Raw genomic sequence first — 22,233 nt, forward strand, 5'->3', positions numbered from 1 at the left:
CGCCCCCTCCCACCGCCCCGCCCCGGCGCGGCCGCACGGCCCAGGGGTGTCCCGGCTGCGCAGCGGCCAGTGGCGGGTATGCAGACGGCCGTCGTGAGCCTACACACACGCGCAGACACAGCCGCGTACGGAGCTCGGTGTGCAGCGCGGCACGTATACACCTCCAACACACCTCCACGGGCACCGTACCGCGGCCGCGACTCTGCGCTGCCGTGCGGTGAAGTGAGCGCGGGGCACGGGCGTGCGGCGGCCCCGCGTGCTCCGAGCGGTGCGGGTGGAAAACCTCCGGCGGCCGCGGGCTTCGGCGCGGTTCTGAGATCCGCGCTAGGCCGGGGACGTTCCCGGGGTCCGCCTCGAACGCCCGCGCCCGGCTCTCGGACGGAGCTCCGCGTTCGGCGAGGAACGTCTGGAGCGATCCGTGCTGCATTCGCTCCTGCACAGAGCCCGGGAGAGGGCCGGGCAGCCCCGCAGCCTCGCGGTGGGACAGGAAAGCAGCAGCGGAACAATTCCACGTTTCTCCTCTTCCTCCCCCAAGTTCCGATTCTGGACTCGAGGCGCTGGCCGTCCCTGAGGCGGTACCCCCCGCTCCGCCTCTGTCGGTGAGACGCGGGAACGGCCCGGCGGCGGCGGAATGGGCAGAGGCGCAAACGGCAGCGCGGAGAGGTGGGCCGCCGGAGAATGATGGATCACAAGGACTCATGTGATGGAGGCTTCGGCCCGCTCACAATGGAGCAATGAGCAGAGTCTTTCCGCAGATGCAAATTCTGCCACTGTTCCTTGCCGTGCTCCTCTCCCTGCTCCCCTGGTGCTCTGCCTTCTGCGGGCAGAGCCAGGAGCGTGATACCCCAACCTGTCACCGGCGGAGTGATAGCAAATGAGCCCGATTCCTGACCTGGGGAAATATTTTGTTACATTGGCTGCCCTGAAAATGCAAAGAACAGAACACGGAATCCTCGAGGAAATTCTAAGAGGACTTTGTGTTGCAGCAGGACTAAACCACATCTCCCTGTGCTTTACTTCCTTCTTGCAGTTAACTTGGAAGATGTGCTCTGAAATGTGCTTTTATGAAGGGAGAAAGCCCTTCTGCCTGTCAGGCACCCACTCAGCAATGCCCTCAACACCCCCTGCCCTGGGAGTTGGGGTGGTGGGTGGGCAGAGCTCCTGCACTGATGTTCTTTCTCAGCTCCTGCACAACACCTGCTGCAAAATTTCCTAATTTTTAACTTGTTTTCAGTATTTGTCTTCCAGCTTCTGACAGGATGTACACAGAGAACCTTTCTGATGCTGCACGTCCACAGATTCCCTCTGCTGCAGCAGTGCTTTCAGCAGCACTTGACAGCAGAGAAAGTGCATTCCAGCCCTGTGTGGATGGCACTCACCACCAACAAAGGCCAAACTCATTCTGCCACAGCCAACCACCCTCATTTCAGAACTACTGTCGTGTTCCAGAGTGACATAAAGGCAATTTCTGCCCTCTGTTCTCTCCTTCACCATCAGACAGCCAGGAAGGTGCTGTGCTTTCTGCAGGAGTGGGAAGAAGCTGTCAAACAGCATTTCTCCACAGCTATTGGTTCTGCAGAACCTCAGTTGAGTGCTTCTGTGGCTGCTACCAGCACAGACCCGTGCTCGTGTCAGTGCAGTTTAAACACAGTATTTCACCAAGAGATCAGCAGTAGAAGCAGGAGATGACAGTGATCAGTAAGCCTGTGTTGCTGACGGTTGCACAGCAGGAGCACGTTGAGGCTCTGGCATACACAGGGCTGTGCATTGGTCCTCTTGCACGTGGCCCAGCTGGACTCAGATTCCCCCCAAAAGTGTGAGGATTACCTACCATTCGCAGCAAGCAGTACTCTACTCACCCACGGGCTTTTACAAAAGCAGAACGGGCCTTTCTGCTTTAATTTAATGCCATCTCCACCCAACACCGCTACGGAAAAGAGTTCATACAGTGGCATTAAGCATAACATTTCTTCAAAATCTTCAAGTTATTTGCCTCCTTCCAGCCTAATTTAATAAGAAAGCTACTCAACTCTTTGTTCTAGGAGTCTCTTGCTGTTCTCTAGTCATTTTAAAATCACTGTACTTTTACAGAGCTGTGAAATGGAACTTCCACTTTTTATGGACTTGATTTTGACAGTGCATGATCTTTTAACACTTTCCAGGCATCTAGAAAATGTTAAAAAGATAAACCACTCTGGTACATTAACGATTCAAAAAAGATAAGTTTATAATGAAATCACTCTGTACATGTAACTATTTTATTTGGCATTTTGTATTTAAATGGCTGTACTCACTTTCATGTCATGACAATTTATATATAACGTGCCACAATTGTACAGATAGCATGTTTCATGAGTATGGCTTCAAAATGGAAAACAACCAAATGTTTATATTCAACAAAATTATAGACTGCGTAACACAACACCTTAATTAAAACTACTGCTTGCTGTGAATGGTAGGTAATCCTCACACTTTTGGGGGGAATCTGAGTCCAGCTGGGCCACGTGCAGGAGGACCAATGCACAGTAAGTATTTAAAAAAAAAAAAAATGAGCGTACACAGCATGACAGAGGGACTGGGAACAGGGGAGCTGCCGTGTCCAGCAGCACCAAAGGAAACCCCAAGTGGTTCCATCACTGGATGAGCTGCTGTGGGGCCTCTTCTGGGTGCTGGGATGCCCTGAAAATGTACGTAGATGAAGAGAAGGAGATGTTGGATGGATTTGCCCCAGATGGTGCTGTGTGATTGTTTCACAGTGTTTGTGACCCGTGGGCAGAGAGGTGTTTGTCATTACACAAATCCCTGCAGCGTGATTAGTTTGCCTAATACTCGGCCTGCTTTTTCTCAGGGCAGGATACAAATCCTGGAGCTCTCATTGGCTGGCAGCTTCAAGGAGACAGTGAGACTTTTGTGGCTGCTGCGAATGGGTTTCTCTATGACTGCCGCGGGTGTCACACGTTGCTCCTCACGGTGCACAGGACTGCTTGGTGGGGCTCAGTCACCAAATGGGCGGAGAGGAGAAGGAGAGAAGGGGAAATGAAAGAAGGAAAGAGTCTTGAAATCACCATGAAGCAAGAGGAGGATGACAGGGAGGACGTGGACACATGGGGTAGAAAGAATTACGAAAACATCAGGGAGAAAGGTAATCTGGTAGAATTTACATTCATGACACAAAAGAAAAGTGCTCTTAGGATGGGTAGCACTGGCAAAAGATGTGGTGTTGGTGGCCACACCAATGCACAGAGCCAAATTACACCAGTTTTGAAGGTAGGAACACATTTTTAGCACTGCACACATCATTGCCTGTCTTAAGGTGTGCTGTAAGGGGAGGTCGTGAGTGCTCACTTACAGCCAGGACAAGAGAGCAACTGTGCAGGCAAGATTTACATTGCAGTCAACTTGTTTTCTCAACACATTTAACACATGAGTAATGAATAAATGCTGCAGAGAAGCACAGACAAGTTAAGATCCAGTGCAATTGGCAGCATTTGACTGATACACCATTCAGATCAAGATGTTCTGTCTTATCGGGCACCTGGCTTGGGTTTGTACACCTTCAAGTCCTCACTTCACAAGGAAAAGTTGCCACAGACTTTCAAATGAGCACCTCCATGCTGTGTCAGTGTGCAGTACTGAGGCTCCAGCAGAACAGACTCTTCTCATGCTGGACAAACCATTCTGTTTTTAAAAGTCTATTCTTGACTTTTGCTCCAGCAAAGCACCAATTCTGTTAAATTAGATCTGACCAGACAAAGAGTTTGTGGCTTTTTGTTTCCAGCCAGAGAATTTATTGCCTTGAAAAACTGCATTTGCTGGGGAGCTGGAGATCCTTGCCAACACTGAACATTTCTGCTCAGCAGCTTAGAGCTCCTTTCTGAGATCATCTGAGTGCAGGAGGGCTGGATTGCTGTGCATGGAGCAGCTCTGTGCCCATGGGGCCTCAGTGCACTGCCATGGTGCAGGCAGCGTGGTGTCTGCAGGGAGGTGTCTGTGCTGCTTCATGTAAAGGAATAAAACAAAATGGTCGTGGAGTAGAGAACAGGTTCTCGTTTTTCTCTTACATCACTTGCTATGGTTCTGGTCGAGCCATTCAAACAACTGCTTTATTCCTTTGGATGTTAAGCAAGGTGCAGCCATTTAATGTGCATGGCGGCTATGTGGGCTAAGGAAATGTTTTCTTAGCTTTCAGCACAAAGGTTGTCTTGGCCATCACCAGCAGCTGTGTTGTAAACACACAGATGTGTGCAGAGGAGTTTGTACTCCAAACACAAGTTTTGCCTACGGCTGCTGCAAAGAAAATGTTGCAGTCATCTAAAATGTGCATTCAGGTTCTCTGCTCTCCTTGAAATGTTATAGGTATCAGCTGGTGTGACTGTGTCAGCTTGAACATGCTTATGTTTCAAATGGGCTGCATTTCTAAGTGCTTTTATTTATATATGCTTGGGTTGCACCTACACTGAGATGTAAAGATGATTTTCTGGTGGGGTCAGGAATCTGCACTCAGGAGCTTTGCTGGCCTTCCTTCTTTTGGTGTGCTATGTGAGAAATATTGCCCCCTGTTGTGGACTGTCTGCACGTATAAGCACACACAGATAACATTTACATCCTGACAGAAAGGGGAACAGCAGCCCCTCTCTGTGAGCTGCCCAGGCTCTTCTGTTTCTAAGTCTGTCCTCCACTGCCCAGCCAGCAGCTCTAAGCAGCTCTGTGACAGTCTGACAAGAGGAGGCAGCTCTGCATTTAGAAATTATATGCTGAGATGGTCCTGTTTTACATAACTGCAAACAGCAGTAATTCTGTGAATGGAGCTAGACTGAAAACTGGGAGGTCTTCCTCTTTTATGAAACATCCAGATTTCCTGGAGTTTTGTTGCAAAGGAAACTGATTCTATGAGTCTGTGAGAACTTGCCAGAATGGAGTGTGTCTTGAGTCCCAGGAAATATAAAATGAGCAACCAGTGGTTAGAAAATAAGCCATGTCCCATAATCAAGAGGAAGACAAAAAACTCAAAGCCACACAGCTGTTCTGTCTGTGGATTTTTGTTGTGTTAGTCCATAGAAGCAGGACAATATCAGGAAAGGGTCAGATCTCAGTATTGCCCAGAGCTAGATGGGAATGACAAAGAGCCTGTACAGCAGAGTGACTCTGCGGCTTTGTAGGGAAGGGGAAGAACTGCTGAAAGCTCTTTTAGGCCCTCTCACCTCTCTTGGCATTGAGAGCTCCTGTTCTGCCAGTCTTCAGGTCTGAACCTCGGACTGTACAAAGGAGAGTCTGACCTCATGGCTAGGAATGGGACTGGGATGTGGTTCTGCTCCTGCCCAGCCCTGGGAGCAGGTTCGTGTACTGCCCCAGCAGTGCTTTGCAGCTGGGATTTTTTTCTGCTGACAGCACAGAAATGAGTTGCTGAGCTGGACAACAGGTGCTGAACTGCAAAACTGCTTCTCTACCATGTATTCCAACAGAGCATCCCTCTGTATAGCCTTCTAAAATTTGTGTTTTTTCTTTTGTATAATCGAGATGTATTCCTGGTGTTCCACAGGGTTACTGCTAGGAAAGGGAAGCTTGTGCCACAAATACATTTAATGGCAACTATCCTCAGCTCGCTTGGAGTTACACTGGGGTGTTGCTGCCTGAAAGCACAACTAAGCCATCCCTCAAGCTCACTGCTTTGTGTTACACTGAAATTTTAAAGAGGAGATTCTTTTTTCTGGATCTTTTTTGTCATGCGCTTCTTAGTGCACATCTTTAAAAAAGGAAATTTCTTGTTCTTCGAAGTTTCTTGTTGACCGTGTCTGGAGAAAACCCCTGGCACTTCATAAGCTCAGACAGGCCATATATGTATTTCTTGTTGCAGCCCGTTTCTGTGACATAGGAGCATTATTTCCCTTCACTTCATTCCTGTGCTTGGACACAAACAGCCTTCAGTAGTGGTCAGATGGTACCTGGGTGTGTCCCTTACAAAAGCAGCAGGTTAAAAAAAAGTAAATACAGAGTTAAAGTCTGAAACTTCACTGAATTCGGTGAAAATGGTCATTTTGAGCAATTTAGGATCCGATTTTAAATGCATTTCAGGGGAGACTTTGATCTGGTGCTTTAATAGAGGATGCTGAGTCTCCGTTTCCCCCTCTGCTGGAGGGGGAAAGGATAGTGCTACAGGAAGGAGAATGCTATTTACCTCCCTGTGGATTACTTCTCCACCCCACTGCTCATGCTCAGCTGGAAAAGAGTAAAACACTTCAAGGCCATTCATTCAACATCAAGATGCAGGAAACCTCTGGATTGCAGCTGAGCAGACCCAGAGGCAGCTCCCTAACACTGAACAGCCACAGCCTTTCCATTTCATTGAGAATATCAGCCTTTCCCCGAAATGCTCTCTGGTATTTCTGAATGCAAAGCTGGAGAAATCCCCCCAGCTTCCTTCTCTGTGATCCACCCAGGCTTCTCAGGAACTGATTTCCTTGAAGCTGGTGATATCTTGTGTTCAGGCAGGAGGTGATTTGGGAGCAGTGTCTGTAGGGCTGCAGAGTGCATTCCCTGCAGCCTCCTCAGCCCCATCCATCACTGTTCATCACATGCAGATATTCCCCCATTGCTGGAGACAGATTTCCTTTAGAAGCACTCATTTTCTGGTAGATTTACCTTGCACCCAGACATGACACAATTTCACATTGGTTTTGAGGGTAAATAAAGGGCAGTGAGGACTGGAGCCCCAAAATGTATCACATGAGTTCTATCCCTGCACTGCGCATTCGTTTTAATGGTCCTTGCTGTGTGTTTTATTGAAGGCTGAGTCATAAGCAGATCTTACTGCTTTGGAGGGAAGGAAATGGAGTTTGGGCACAAACATTACATGTCTCAAATCCAGTAAACAGAGACTGCTCAAGCTGTGAAAACACAATGACGTAACGAGGAGAGCTGAAGGTCAGATAGAAATTCCTTCTGTTGTGTTATAGATTTCATCACCTGAAGTTTATCTGAACTCCAGTTTTTCTGGTGACAGGGCCACCGTGGTGAGAGGGAGAGGTCCTGCTCCCGTCCCTCCCTTCAAAAACTCAGGTCTGCAGGTAGCAGGGCTCCCTCCCAGCATCTCACAGTTTTGCATCGTGATGAGAAACTTCTGCTCACATCTTGGAGCTGATTTCTGCACACAGCTGTGGTTGGGACTTGGTAACAGAGGCAAAGCATTTTTGGCTGAGATGGTTGGGAAAGATGAGAGGAGCTCTGTTCCGGCAGCATCTGTGGGGTACAGAACAGTAGAACATGAGATGGCCTTAGGAGCTCTGCCCTGTGCTGGTGAGGAGCCACACAAGCTGGGCTGCACAGCTTGGGAGGAGGTGCTGCACCTGCTGGGCAAATAGCTGTGCTCCTGTGTTAGAAGTCACCCCCATCTCATGCCATGAGTAAGACTGGACTGCAGTGCAGTGAAGAAGATGCTCTTTGTGATGAACAGTAACCTTTATTTTTATGTTTTTTTTTTTTTTCTCTCTACATCTGTTTGTATTCTTTAAGGCAGAAACTGGATCAAGTGCATTCTCCATTCAGAGGGAAGATATGAGAGACAGGCGGGGAGCAAACAGGGAGCACAGCCCAGCAGCAGGAACAGTTTGGGCACAGAGATCAAGAAACTGCCAGGAGGAGTGCGAAGGAGGCAGCTGGGCTCAGGGCTGCCCAGGGTGCCACATGGAAAGGCACAACTGGCTGCAGCTCAGAACATCCCTGACTGTCAGCCAAGTCCTGAAATAGGTTCTGCAAGGGGCTGTGCATTCAGTCACTGGTAGTATGACTTTGAGTTTGTTTGGAAAGGTCCATTTCTTGATTCATTTGTGGGTGGGTTGTCAGGTTGTTTTTTTTGGGGGGTGGGAGGAGGGAAGAGGGGAAGGAGTGGAGATAAAGCGATAAAGCCTGTGTATTTGAGAGTCCAGAGTTGCTTTTTTGTTGTTGTTGTTTTGTTTTGTTTTGTTTTTAATGGAGCACACCACAAGGGAGAACTTCAGGTGTATCTAATTCAAAACTCTAGACAAGTCCTTACACACACCTGTTTTTTGGTGCAGGATGTTGCTGCTGTCACATTCTCAGACACAGTTGTAGACCAGAGATGTTCCTTTAACAGGATCCCTTTACAGGAACAGCAGTCCCAACTCATAAGCAGTGGCCCAAGAATTCTCATCCTGCAACCCAGGTAGGCATCATGGTCCATCCTCTGCTCCCCCTGAACGTGACAGGTCCTGATCCTCATTTGCCACAGCGGAACAGCAGAAGTGAGGAGCATGATGCCTTTCCTCTTTAGGTATCTGCCCAGGACTTAGCAGAGTGAGTGGGAAATGTGTGGTCCCCATGCTGGTCCAGCACCCAGGGGCTCTGGGGGAAATTGTTGTGGGAGTTGCCCGGGGCACCCAGCTCTCCTGTCCGCAGCTCAGCTCCCACCCCGTGGTGCCTGGGAGCTCCCCTGCTGGGAGCACTGTGTGTGTGTGTGCTGGTGTTCTGCTGTGCTGTGGGCTGAGCTGTTGCATTATTTCAGGGTGACATATAGAGGAACAGTATTCCTGTGCCCAGGAGCATTGCTTGCAGGCGGCTCTCTGCAACGAGATGACATCTTCTGAAAGTCACTCTCAGTGATATGAGACATGGCCAGACCAGTGTGGTTGTTTATCAAATTACAATTCGAAAAGCTACCTATGAAATACAGCTGTGAGAAAATGGCCTCTTTCTTTCCTCCCCTCCCCTTGGCCATTTGGTGGTCTTCCCAAATGCTCCTTGGTTACAGAGGAATTTTACATTGTTAAAGTTCAGGATCAGGCTGCAAATCTGGTTGGTGTTCAGAGGGGCTTTGGAGAATACCATCTGATGTTTCTGACAGTCCTGGCCACAGAGGGCTGCATTTGTCCAAGCTGCTGGTTTCTGGTCTCCTTTGAGCTTTATATTGCAGCAGGGAGGAATAAAAGACCCTTTCCATCTTACTTGTGGAAAATAAAGAGACTGAACAAGACAAAAATTAAAAGCTAGTTTTACAAATACCAGTTTTGTTTCATAAACGTTGTGACTTTAAAGAATGATATCCACATTGCACATGCAGAAACTTTCAGGCTTACGTTAGATGTGTACATCCAGACTGTTGCTGTAGAATCCTCAGACCTGAGGAGTTTGTTGGCCTGTGTACGTGTATGGGAACTGTTGGGTCACAGACTGAGCCACTGACTGAGACCTGGGGAAAGGATCTGGTCAGCCCTGGCAGCACAGGTGAAGGCAATTCAGCTGTGTGACTGGAAGAGGTTGAGCCTGGCTGCACTTCTCTTAGACCCCATTTAAGGGCTGACTGCCCCTGGGGAAGGATCTGTTCCTGCTGATCCCTCCTTGTTGAAGCATTCTGCTGTGGACCTCGAATCTTCTGGTATGGTGAGCAATCTTTTTCCTTTCATTTATAGCACCTTTCTATTGCGCTGGTCCTTTTGTCATCACACCTCTGTTGTAACACCTTTCCCATTGTATTGATCTGTCCAATTGCTACAATATGCCAAACTCATGCTGATTGCAGCTGTAATGTAGGACTCCAAACTCTATGGGAGAACACAAGCTGGGCTGCCACAAACTGGTGGATCAGGATCGTTAAGTGACTGTAAGATTGCTTGATTTTGCAGATATTAAGCAAGTAGCATTGTATTTAACTGCCAGGCCCCGTATGTATCATGGCACTTCAAATGCTTTGAAACTTCCTGTTTTAGTAAATTGAACTGTTCCATTTCTAATTTTGAGCGAGAGGCCACCGGCTGGGCTTGCCCTGCAAGTACAGGTCCAGGTGCTGCACACAGCTGTGCACAGACATGTCTGTACTTCCCTAGTCTGGTAATGGGATTTGTGGACCCAAGTGGAGAGAAAAAAAAACATATAACAGAAACAAAACAACAGAATCTGTGTTTAACCACTGTTTTGTTAAGGGTGTGTGTGTATGTGTTCTTTTCATTTGCCTGTTGTTTGTCTCTATTGGTAGATAAAGGTCTTCAGCTAGCAGGATGAAGCATGGCTTTGTTTTATTCCTTATAGTGTTGTGTTTGGCTGGACAGCATGAGACTGTAAGAGGGGGAAAAAGCATGTAAATAGCTTGTTTATCCTCAGAGATGGGAACTTTGTGCTGTAACGAGCTGTGCTGTTGAGTTGACCTAGCTTTACTTTCCCAGAATTTGGGGAGCTGACAGAGATTGCTGAGAAGGCTTTTAAAACAGCCAGCTTTTGATTTCACAGCAGTGCTTTGATCTAATGGTATTGATTACACAAGAAAGGAGAGGAAGGTGGGAAGTAGAGATATTAAAATAAAATACCCAAGCACAAGTTTAAAGATCCGACAGCAAAATTTGAGAGTGGTATTGAGTAAGCAAATGGGGTTTGAGTGGCAAAAGGGGAAAGCTGGTGACTGGCAACAGGAGATGGCTACTTTGCTTGCTAAAAGGTTATGTTCTGAAATGCACAAAAAATAGGTGTGAGTCAGATATTTTAACGTAGAATAAAAAGTCGGTTCCTTTTTAAAATGCTTAAGAAACGAGTTTTTCCTCATGTTAAAAGCAGGACACTGAAATTCAATGGAAATATCTTATGTTTGGATGCATGAAAGTGAAGTCTTAAACTGGATGCAGTTTCTCAGATTTTTGGCTAAAGCTGACTCTTTTGCCCTTTCCCAAGCCATGTGGTTTGATCACCAAGTTATTGGCTTAAAGCTTACTGAGTAATACTGCCTTCAGCAGGAGGATCCTGTGATGCTTCTTGCACTGAGGAGCTGAGTACCTGTCCTGAAATCACCCATCTGACTTCTACTGAGACTTCTAATGGATGGTTCTGAAGATTTATATTTGATTTCTGTAGTTGTGAGGCAGGCACTAAGAGTGTTTATATTAAAGTTTCATGTAATTCCCTTTCTGCATCTTTGTACAAAGAGATCATAGAATGGTTTGGGTTGGAAAGGACATTTAAGACCATCTTGTTCCAACCCCCTGCTCCCATAGCCCACATGTTGCTCACAGCCCCGTCCAGCCTGGTCTTGAGTGCTTCCAGGCAGGGGTCATCCACAACTGAGCTGGGCAACCTGTGCCATTGTCTCACCACCCTTACAGTTAATTTCTTCCTAATATCTAGTCTAAATCTCCCCTCTTCCAGTTTAAAATCCCTTGTCTTGTTGCTACCTGCCTTTATAAAAAGTCCCTTCCCAGCTTTCCTGTAGTCCCCATCATGTCCTGGAAGGCTGCTGTAATGTCCTCCCAGAGCCTTCTCTTTTCCAGACTGAAAAACCCCAGCTCTCTCAGCTTGTCCTCGTAGGGGAGGTGCTCCATCCTCTGATCATCTTTGTGCTCTCCTCTGGACCTGCTCCAACATCTCCATGTCCTTCTTGTCTTGGGGGCTCCAGAACTGGATGCAGTACTTCAGGTGGCATGTCACAAGAGAGAACAAAGGGACAGAATCACTTCCCTCTGGTCACACTTCTTTTGATGCAGACCAGAATATGTTTGGCCTTCTGGGCTGCAAGCATGTGTTGTTGGCTCATGTTGAGTGTTTCATCCACTGGCACTCCCAAATTCTCCCCAGGGCTGCTCTCAAGCCCTTCTCTGCCCAACATGTATCTGATCTTGCACTTGGCCTTGTTTAACTTCATGAGATTGACATAGGCACCTCTCTCAAGCCTGTCTAAATCACTCTGGGTAGCGTCCTTTCCCTTTAGCATGTCAACTGCGCCACTCAGCCCAGTGTCATCTACAAACTTGCTGAATGTGTACTCAATCCCACTGTCTGTGTTGCCTATGAAGACGTTAAATCCCACTGGTCCCTGAGAAACACCACTCATCACCAGTCTCTACTTGGACATTGAGCAATCGACCACAAGCATGCAGCCAATGCCAAATCCAGCCAGCGGTCCCTCTATCACATCCATTTGTCTCCAATTTGGTGCCCAGGCTGCTGTGCAGAACAGTGCCAAATGATTTGCACAGGCCCAAGCAGATGATGCCAGCTGCTCTTCCTTTATGCACTGATGCTGTAACTGTCATTAAAAGACCTACAAGTTTGTCAGGCATGATTTGCTGTTGGCAAAGATGCACTGGTTACAATCAATCACCTCCTTTATTTTCCACATGCTTCAGTGAGGCCTCCAGGAGGATCTGCTCCACGATCTTGCCAGGCACAGAGGTGAGACTGACTGGAGTTCCCTGGATCATTTCTTTTCCCATTCTTGATAATGGGGAGTTATGTTTCCCCTTGTTCAGTCAGTGGGGAAATTGCATGGACTCAGCAGCATTTGATAGTGCTGGATACAAGCTGGAGGAAATATGGCAATAGTGGAAAAAAAACAAAAAAAAACAAAAAAAACAAGAAAGATAAAGAACATATAGAACAGCAGAATAAGGAGGCATTACTTTATCATCAAGTTCAGACCGTGAAATCCCACATGATTAACGTATGCCATAAACCATCATCACAGGAAAACAGCAGGAGGTAAGAATGGCCAGAAGCCTGGCCATACAACAGTCCCATTCTGAGTGCACCTTGTATCGTAACGTCTGCTGCTGCTTAGATCTCATTACCCTCAGTAAATTCGCAGATGACACCAAATTGGCTGGAAGTGTGGATCTGCCTGGGGGTAGCGAGGCCCTACAGAGGGATCTGGACAGGCTGGAGAGCTGGGCTGAAGCCAATGGGATGAGTTTCAACAAGGCCAAATGCCGGGTCCTGCACTTCGGCCACAACAACCCCAGGCGACGCTACAGGCTTGGGGCGGTGTGGCTGGAGACTGCATAGAGGAAATGGACCTGGGGGTATTGATTGATGCTCGGCTGAACATGAGCCGACAGTGTGCCCAGGTGGCCAAGAAGGCCAGTGGCATCCTGGCTTGCATCAGAAACAGCGTTGCAAGCAGGAGCAGAGAGGTGATTGTTCCCCTATATTCAGCACTCGTGAGGCCGCACCTCGAGTACTGTGTCCAGTTTTGGGCCCCTCACTGCAAGAAAGATATTGAGGCCCTGGAACGTGTTCAAAGGAGGGCAACAAAGCTGGTGAGGGGTCTGGAACACAGGGCTGATGAGGAGAGGCTGAAGGAGCTGGGAATGTTCAGCCTGGAAAAAAGGAGGCTCAGGGGAGACCTCATTGCTCTCTATAACTTCCTGAAGGGAGGTTGTAGTGAGCTGGGGGTCGGCCTCTTCTCTCGTGTCATCAGTGATAGGAGCAGAGGGAATGGCTTCAAGCTACGGCAGGGGAGATTCAGGCTGGACATGAGGAAGTATTACTGTTCAGAAAGGGTGGTCAGGCACTGGAATGGATGACCAGGGAGGTGATGGAGTCACCGAGCCTGGGGGTGTTCAAGGGAAGGCTGGATGTTGTGTTGAGGGACATGGTTTAGTGGGAGCTGTTGGTAATAGGCAAACGGTTGGACTGGATGATCTTTTAGGTCTTTTCCAACCTTGGTGATTCTATGACTTAGCAGGGTGACGGAGGGGATCCTCCCTCTCTGCTCTGCCCTGCTGAGGCCACTTTTAGAATACCATCCAGTCACTGTGATGTGTGCCTACCACCTCCTGCTCATCTGCCATGTCCTGGGGCACTGGCATCACTGAGCGTTTGATGGAAAGGGCACACGCTGGCACGACCATGCACCTAAACACTGGTGAGCACCTATGGTACCCAGAAGTCCTTCCCCAATGTCACACTGAGTGGCTGATACGGCACAGGACCAGCTGTGTCCTTTGGTTACTCTGTGCTCCAGGGCAGTGGCTATGAAGTCGCTCTGGTCTGTGGAGAGGAGGAAATGGCAAGGGGAAGGAGCTGGGCACTGAGGTGTACGAGCGGAGCGGGGTATTCCAGGGGACCCAGGGTGTGGGGCCTCCCAAATTCAAGAACTCCAACTCAGTGGTAGACCAGGTGTCTGGGATCATCCCATCCCATTTCCACCTCCGGTCCCCATAGCTCCCCATAGCTGGTGGAACCAGCAGTCTGGGAGATCCCCGTCGTATTTCTAGTCCTCGGTTCCCATAACAGGGGTGTCCGGGATCTCCCCATCCCATCTACAACCCCATGACCCCATATTGGAGTTGTGAACTCAGGGATCCTGAGATTTCCCTGTCCCATGTGCACTCCAAGTGCCTCATTTCCAACACCACGGAAGTGTCCCCACTGCACTGACCTGCTGATGCCACCCCTCCAGGAGGCTGGGTGCTCTGTCCCCCTGCTCCTGCTGATGCCAGGGGGCCGAGTGTGCACGGAGCAAAGGGGGGACAGCAAAGGATGGTGCTGCTATTGGGGGTGCACGTGGCCTTCAGTGGTGACAGTGCTGTGACAGCGACTGCCGCGACGGAGCTGCAGGAACAGCTCTGTGGGATCTGTGTCCATCTTGAAAACAGGGGGACAAAGCACTGCGAGTAGAGGATGGGAATGGGACTGGGTGCACAGTTCTGGGGTCTGGAGGTGGGGTTGGGTGGGGAATGGGATGAACCAGCCCATGAACTGCTGACAGGATGGGACAACATAGGGTTGGGGACGGGATGGGGAGCACAGCTGTGGTGTCTGGAGATAGGGTTAGGACGAGGAGAGGTGGGGATAGGGAGCAATGGAGATGAGGAAAGAGGGCTGGAGAAGAGTGATGAAGGGAGAAAGGGATTGAAAAATGGTTGAAGTAGTGCATGAGGGAAGGAGGAAGAAATAAATGAATGGATGAAGAGATGGAGAAGTGGGTGAAGAGGAGGAGGAGAGGAGAAATGGAGGATGGTTGGAGGGCTGTGGAACCCTTCCAGCAGGACTACTAATCTAACTACTGCTCCTTCTCTTTCCCCAGCCCCGTCCTGCTCATCCAAACACCCACAGAGGCTGTGTGCCACCATCCCGAACCCTGTCCCCAACCCCAATCTCACCAATGCCACCTGCTAAGCCCTGGGTGTGGGCCATGGCTGCACCTTTGACCACCTCCAGCATGATTTCTCAGGCTTCTGCCTCTACCTTTTGACTGAACACTGCTTCAGAAACAAGAGCCCCAGATTCTTCTGTGTCCTCATCCAGGGCAGCCCTGGCAGTGTCATTGGTGCCAAAGTCCATGTCTTCCGCACGGTGAAGGAGCTGGAGCCTGGGCAGGTGCTGGTGAGTAGCCCTTGGGATGAATAAGGGAAGAGGGGCGGTGCTGAGTAAAGATATCAAATGGTCTTCAGAAGGGTGGTAGGTGGAACATGAAGCCCATGGAGTGCCCCAAGAACTCAGGAACACAGGTAGAGAACCCAACATTCCAAGGGGGACACAGCATTCTGCGTGGGATCCTGGCACCCAAGAAGGGACTGAGGGCTTGTTTGTTTGTTTGTTTTTAATATTTTGTAAAAAAAGCTTCCCTCGTTGTGTTAGAACAATGTTCTGAAGTTTGATATTTGTCTCTACGTTCCTTCATCAGCTGGGGCGTTGATGCCGCTGCACATATCTCCTGTTTTGTCACTCTGGTTTGTGTGAAAGATTGGTGAGATGTGCAATCTCTGCATGAAATTTCATTCAAGTGTTTTCCTTTATTTGCCCCCAGGAAGCAATGGCTTGGAAATGGCGGTGTCAGCCAGGAGCCCGCACTGCAAACTGAAGTCTCATCATGTGGATCTGTTGAAAACCGCCGTGATGACAAAGGAACGTTTGCGTCGTTTCTGTGCTGACTGTCACACAGCCTTGCGGAGCAGGTAGGGATACGGCATGGCAGAGAAAAGGGATTTCCCTCCTGATGGGGAAAAGATGCCCAAGGAACGTTCACATCCCACGTGCCGCTGTGTAACCCCCCCTTGCCCGTGCCCCATGTGCTTCTGAATGGGCAGCACAGCTTTTGGTTCACTCAGCCGCCTGTGGCACAGCAGATCAGGCTTTCTGCAGGCATGGGAAATCATCCCATCGCTTTGTGCCTTACAAGGAAAAGGAAAACTTCCTCTTGTTAAGAGTCCGACTTCCAACCCTTACCGCCTACAGTGAAGAAGATGCCGTTTTTCTTGTATCCTTCAAGTCCATATTTTCCAAAAGGCACAAGAATTCAAATTTGAACTCCAGCAAGCGATTTCAGTGCCTATTTCTGATTGTGGCAATTATTCAGTTCAGAGGTCCCACTTAATTTGAGGTGCCTGTTAATCAGACAAAGGCTGCAGTTGCAGCTGACTCCCCAAGACTGCAATAGGAGGTGGTGACACAGCCTTGGGCTTCCGTGTTTGTGCTAATCCCACGTTTCCTTTCTCTGCCTTGCAGGGCAGCTCGTGCTGCAAGTGGCCAGGATCGCACTGTGAATGAAGGTCGGCGTGGGAGCAGCTGCTGATGGGAGCAGGAAGTCCAGGCTGATGCACTCTGAGGCATCTCTTGGTGCGGTACCAGAGGTGGCAGTAATGATGTCGGGGCACAGCTGCAGAAGAACATGAGGAGCTCCCCAGCAGGAAGCCACAAAACCTGCAGAAAGCTGCAGGAGAGCCAGAGAGTGCATGGGAGCCCAGGAGGAAATGCAGCCCAGGAGTTTGAGCGGCGCCTGGCAGTGGAGTGCTGCGGCCCACAGCCAGAGCTATTCTGCCTTCGCTGCTTCCCAAGCAGGAGGTGTCTGTCCTCGTAAAACCAGAGGGCTGGCTCATCCAAATGCTTGCTAATTGTTTGGAAGATCAAATTCTGAGGCTCAAATCCTTCCAGCCTCCAAGCTGGAGGCAACATCTCCTGGGTGCAGTCGTGCGGTGCCTGAGCGAGAGGGTGACCCGAGATGGCTGCACAAGAGTCACCTTAATTTCTCTGTTATCTTACTTCCAATAACCCCACTGGGTGACCCCTGTGTCGGTCTCTTAGAATTTGGATCTAGGAGGTGCCCGCTTCCTTTGCTTGGAATGAAAGCGCAGGAGTGATGCGGAACCGTGCTGAGGTCACAGTCGTTGCTGGGGTGGCAGGGCTTGGCCCTCCGTGGCGAGCAGAGCTGGTGCTCTAGTGAGCGAGTGGCACACAGAGACTGAGCTCTGAGCGTTTTGTGGCAAGGATCATCCTTGAGAGCCCGTCAGAAGCACCGCTGCGGTGTGTGTGTGACCTGGGCACAGCCTGGACTGACCTGGACCAAGAGGTGAGCTGGGCTTGGTGCTGCGTGGTGGCTGGAAGGAGTCTCAGCAGAAAAGCTGGGCTGGGGAGGAGTTCCCAGCTCAAACGAGGCCCTTCCCAATGGCTGTTTCCAGGGGAAATGGATTCTCTGAGAGATTGTGGCACACGTTTGGGTGAGGATGACGAATTGCCGTCACTCCCCTGTGTAATGCTACAGTGCAATGCAAAGTGCAGCAGTAACAACAGGGTGGCAAAGTCCTAGGCTGCAGCAAGGGAGGATTTGCCCAAGTGCAGCAGCTGTGGACACAGAAAGAAAGGAAAAAAGCTGCTGAGCCTTGGAAGGCCCCAGGTAGCAGGGATCTCCACTCAGACACCCTTGCCTCCACTGCCAACCCTTCAGTGATGACTGGGAAGAGTTTGTGTGCACCTGAGCTGCCCTGGGTTCCCACCAGGTGCTCAACCACTGCCTCAAGCTGTGACTGACCATTGCCACTACAGCCCTGCAAAACTGCTGCTGGGCCCCAGCCTTCACCTCAGACAGGACAAAGGAACAAGAGCACAGACTTGACGCAGTGCAACTTGTGCTTTAATGACCCACGGAGCGCTGGCTGTGCCGTATCCAGCACATTTTTAACAAAACCCCACTGAAGTCACGGTGGAGAGCCGGGTGCTCAGCTGGGGACATGCACTGTCCGGTGACATCACAAGCACGGTGACATCACAAGCACTGTGCTGGGGCCGTGGCTGCCACCAGTGAGTGCCACAGCCGTGAGCGCTGCACAGCAGTGTGGACACGCTGCGTAAGCTCTCGTCCCGGCTGGCAGTGAGAGTGGTGGTGGCTGACGGGTGCTGCCCGCTGTCGCTGACGGTGCTGCTCAGCCATTGGGCTGCAGTGTGAGCTGGAAGGGAGAGGGACTGCAGCTGTGCCTGGTAAGCCAGAATTGTAGGTTTGTCAAACGTGGGAGTCGTACCAGTGCATCCATTGCAGCTGCAGCAAGAGGAGAAGATGAAGGGAGTCATTTTCATGTCAGGAACGCAAAACGCGTGCTGCTAGGTGTATAACTGGTGGTGAGATGGAGGACAGTGCTTGCTGGGAGAAGTCGTGGCAGTTAGACACAAGTTGGATCTAGACTTGGCACAGTTCTTGCAACCTGCTGCTTCTGAGACTCCTCGAGAGTCACATAAACAAAGAAAGCTGGGAAAATGCTTATTCCTCATGGTTCTTCCCTTGTTGACTCTTTCCTTAGGGTTCCACTCTGAAAGGTGATCTTGGGTCCAAGCAGTCCCAGAGTGCAGCCGCCTCTTTCCAAGAGCGGGGAATTCCTTTGGAGACAGCCCAACCTTGCTCCAAGAAGTTCCCCATGCCTCAGAAAGGAGTTGACTGCCACTTCTATTTCAACTCTGTCTGCTTTAAGGTATGGTTGGGAGTCTTTTGCCTGGATTTTCTTCCTTTCCTTGCTTTGAAGAGGAAGGGCTGGAGCAGGGGGAGACCTGCTGGCGATGCGTTGCCTTCATCAGCAGTGGGATTGTGCGCTCCCTGCTACCAACCTGGGCCGACAGCACGGACGTCTTTCAGGCTGTGCTCTTATGTTCCTTTTGCTTGCAGGGAGACAGCTGTCCCTTCCGCCACTGCGAAGCGGCTCTGGGGAGTGAAGAGGTCTGCAAGCTGTGGATGCAGGGTCGCTGTTCCAGCAGCAACTGCAGGCTCAGACACACAAAAATTGATGTGAGTGCTTGCCTAAAGATGAGCTCTCCACTTCCCTCAGGCACGACCTGCAGCGCTGCATCTCTCTGCAAACCTCCTCTGCCTGTTTCCATGACCCTTCCTTTCTCTCTCTCTTCAGAAGAAGCGCAGTGAGATTCCCTGCTATTGGGAGAATCAGCCGGGAGGCTGTCAGAAAGCCCACTGCCCTTTCCTTCACTTGAAGGAACGCAGTGGGAAGGCACCGACTGTACCACCAAGTGACGGTGAGTTCCTGATGGCATGAAGCATGAAAGACTTAATGATGAATATTAGTTCTGAGCAGGTGCAGGATGTCAGGTAACCATTCATTGGGGAGCGCAGGGAAGAGTGGTGATAAGTGAAATATTGGTTTGTGTTTTGGCTGTCAGAATAGGGGTGGGTGTTTTCTGGAGAGAGGTCAATGCATTGCAGGTCTGTGCCGACTGCAGAAACGGCACAACATTTGAGCAGGGGAAAGGCCAATGCAAGAAACTGTGCTTGAAAATTGGAAGCTTGTGGCTTGGTGTGCTGAAACCTTCCTCCAAAGAGATGCTCTTCAATTATTTCTTGTCTCCTTTCTGCCAGAAGCTGACACAAGCCTTCCTCTGACCAGCGGCCCTGCACAAAGTCTGGAGAGCCAGACAGAGGTTGAGAAGGCAGCAGAGAGAGGTACAGATACCGAACAGGCATTTGGGTTTGAGGCGCTGCCTTTCTACTCCCATGTTCTGATTGTTCTCTCCTGGACTGTTCTCTGCAGGTGACATCCCATCTTCCTCCCATGGCCCCGCTGCGCAAAAGCGCAAGCGATGTGAGGAGAAGGGCAAAGCAAGCGAGTTGCCTCTCAAGAAGAGAGTCAAGGGTGAGCACCAGGAGCTTGTTGCTGTGCCTCAGCACAGTGATGCTGCCACTCAGCATTGTTGTGTGTCAGAGTTTTCCTTGCCCTGGACTATTGCTGAGTGCAGCTCGTGGGTTTCTTTGTTCCTTTCGATGCGCTGTTGGTAGAGATGGCTGTGTGGAAAACATTGCTGAGAATCCTGGACATGGCAATGTAATTCCGCTGGCCAAATGTATTTAGCTTTGTTGTGGGTTGGGTTGTGGGAATGATAGGAGAATGGGGATTTCTCTTGAGGCACAGCAAGACCTTATCAGCAACCTCTTCCTTTTACTGCAGCTGGACGCAAGGTGTACCTCAGGTCTGTTGATTGGAAATCCACCTTCCCCAGGAAGCAGACACTGAAGCGGAAAGCAGCGGACATGGAACCGTCTGCTGCTGAGGACACCGATGAGCCCCCAGCCAGAAAACTGCCTATGGTAAGAGCAGCAGCAACAGCAGCAGTGCATACGGAAGGTTTACACTGCACTTGAAGTCAAGGTGGACATTGCAAATGTTCTACAGGTCTGCTGTTTCCTTTGAAGGCAGCAGATGTCTCACAGGGTACTTGTGGAAGACCTCTATTTTGGGTAGATGTAGAGCAAGGATTATGTAAGACTCTGTGATTCTACAATTCTCAGATTGCTCTGTGGTGTGAAGGATTTTGTCCACGAATGCTGCGCTGTTAAAAGCACCCAAGGTCACTGTAACCTTCAAGAGAACGCTTTCTTCAGGAGCCCCGAGCTTCTGTGTTTGGGTTCAGGCTCAGCAGTGCCCAGGGGAGGGAGGAGCAGTCCTCAAAGATCATCTGGTGTTCCAGCTGTCCTGCTGTGGCCAGGGCTGCCAGCCACGAGATCTGACAGCCTGAAACCCATCCAGCCTGGCCTTGAATGCCTCCAGGGATGGGGCATCCACAGCTTCTCTGGGAAAAGAAGCTACTTAGGAAGCTTTGAGCCATCATACACACTGTCTTGTTTCTTCCTAGGCCATCGTTCCAGCCCTGCCTGGGGACAGCCTGGTGACCATTCCTACAGTTGAAACACCTCCTAGCAGGTGATGACCACAACTTGTTCTTTGTCAGTGCCATTTTTACATTGGACATAAGTTCTTTCACATCAGGGGACAAATGGGGTGTTTGAGAAGTGCCATGGCATAATCCAACAAACAAAGAGGTCATCGGCAATAACTTAAATTGCTTGCTCAGAATCTCTGCTGAGTATGCCATGGGGACAAGGAACTCAGTCAGTAAACAGCTTTATGCAGAGGATGACTTCTTCACACATTTACAGTCAAATAATGAGGCTGGCAGTGTGCTTCTGCTACAAAACCTGGCCCCTGTTGGCTGGACTCAAACTGCTCTATCTGTACACATCAATTCCCACTGTGACACTTGTGCCTGCTGGTATCTTGCACTCTCAAGGCAGCCTCAGGTTAACTGAATTGCCATCCCTATGCGAGCGTGAGGTGTGGGAGGGGTTAACCACAGATCTCAGAGCTGGTAGCTGAAAGCGTACCTGCAGTTAGAAATGTCAGGTGCTGATTGTTCTCTTCCTTGTTCTCCCCAGTCTGGAACTGCTTCTGGGAAGCCAGGCAGACTCCGTGGCAGACTCTGTGCCTTGTGCCTCACAAGCAGCACATCAGATGCAGCAGCTGAGCTGCACAGAGGCGGGGAAAGCGCTCATCTCCGAGGATGAGGACATCGAGACATTAATGATGGAAATCATTGGAGATGAGTTAGAAGGAGAAATTGACATGGATACTGAGAAGGATACGGACGAGCTCCTTCAGGAACTGTCTGACATCATTGACAGTGTAACACCATAGTCTGATTGTATATTTTAAAACAAACAACAACAAAAAACAATTAAAACCAACCCTATTCCTTTTCAACCCTGTTCCTTTTCTTTCTTATACTGTGGGGGCACTTTTCCTGAAACTGTGCAATGAGTCTGAAAGCAAACTGGTAAAAATCAGCAGTGGAATAGAATGGTGCAGGAACTAGAAAATGCTGGGATCATAAGACCTGCACATAGCCCGTGTAATTCCCCCATATGGCCAGTGGGGAAGTCAGGCTGCACATGGAGAATGACAGTGGGTTACAGAGCATTAAATAAGGTTACTTTCCTGTTCATGCAGCCGTACCCAATATTGCCTCTCTGATGGACACAGGGATGGAGTAGGGACATAAAAACCTACCACTGTGTCCTAGACTTGGCAAATGCATTCTTCACTATTGCCATCCATGAAGAATCCCAAGGTCGGTTTGCATTTACATGGGGAGGCAGGCAGCAGACCTTTCAGGGCCTGCCACAAACGTATGTGCATTCACCAACCTGTTGTCAGGACAGGCCCAGGCACTGGGTATATTCAGTCCTACCCTTCCAGCCATACTAGATGTCCATGGAACTCAGGATGGCTTTGGCTGGGGCCTATGGCAGTTCCAAAATTCTCTTTGAACTCCAGTTGGGTTCTGGTCTCAGGTTTGGCATGGAGCAGAAGTGAGGTACAGCATGACTGAAAAACATTACTGGCTGCCTATTCCATATTACAAGCAGTAGAGCTAATAACCCAAACAACTGAAGTCGTAGTTAAGACCACCTTG

The 22,233-nt window shown here is 49.7% G+C and overlaps 1 protein-coding gene across 2 annotated transcripts; it reads left to right on the forward strand.

The window, feature by feature from the left end:
* Positions 1-15,562: 15,562 nt before the first annotated feature.
* Positions 15,563-21,494, forward strand: LOC125700730 (zinc finger CCCH domain-containing protein 11A-like). Of its 2 annotated transcripts, XM_048961843.1 has the most exons (10): positions 15,563-15,671; positions 16,222-17,062; positions 18,285-18,452; positions 18,644-18,763; positions 18,882-19,005; positions 19,346-19,429; positions 19,518-19,619; positions 19,932-20,071; positions 20,617-20,684; positions 21,197-21,494. In XM_048961843.1, the coding sequence occupies exons 3-10, from the start codon at positions 18,399-18,401 to the stop codon at positions 21,453-21,455; spliced, it is 951 nt and encodes a 316-aa protein (XP_048817800.1). In that variant the 5' UTR covers positions 15,563-15,671; positions 16,222-17,062; positions 18,285-18,398; the 3' UTR covers positions 21,456-21,494. The 2 variants fall into 2 exon arrangements, with proteins under 2 accessions (XP_048817800.1, XP_048817801.1); XM_048961844.1 differs by lacking the exon at positions 15,563-15,671 and having other exon boundaries at positions 16,168-17,062; positions 19,349-19,429.
* Positions 21,495-22,233: the final 739 nt, after the last annotated feature.

This window comes from Lagopus muta, chromosome 15 (assembly GCF_023343835.1).
Source record: "Lagopus muta isolate bLagMut1 chromosome 15, bLagMut1 primary, whole genome shotgun sequence".
Classification (NCBI taxonomy): Eukaryota; Metazoa; Chordata; class Aves; order Galliformes; family Phasianidae; genus Lagopus; species Lagopus muta.

What these genes read in the sequence shown, in the direction of transcription:
- LOC125700730 (XM_048961843.1), top strand. Translation starts at nt 18,399, where the DNA reads ATGCCTCAGAAAGGAGTTGACTGCCACTTCTATTTCAACTCTGTCTGC. An exon ending in TCAACTCTGTCTGCTTTAAG is followed by an intron (nt 18,453 to 18,643) that starts GTATGGTTGGGA and finishes TTTTGCTTGCAG; the next exon opens with GGAGACAGCTGTCCCTTCCG. An exon ending in CAGCCAGAAAACTGCCTATG is followed by an intron (nt 20,072 to 20,616) that starts GTAAGAGCAGCA and finishes GTTTCTTCCTAG; the next exon opens with GCCATCGTTCCAGCCCTGCC.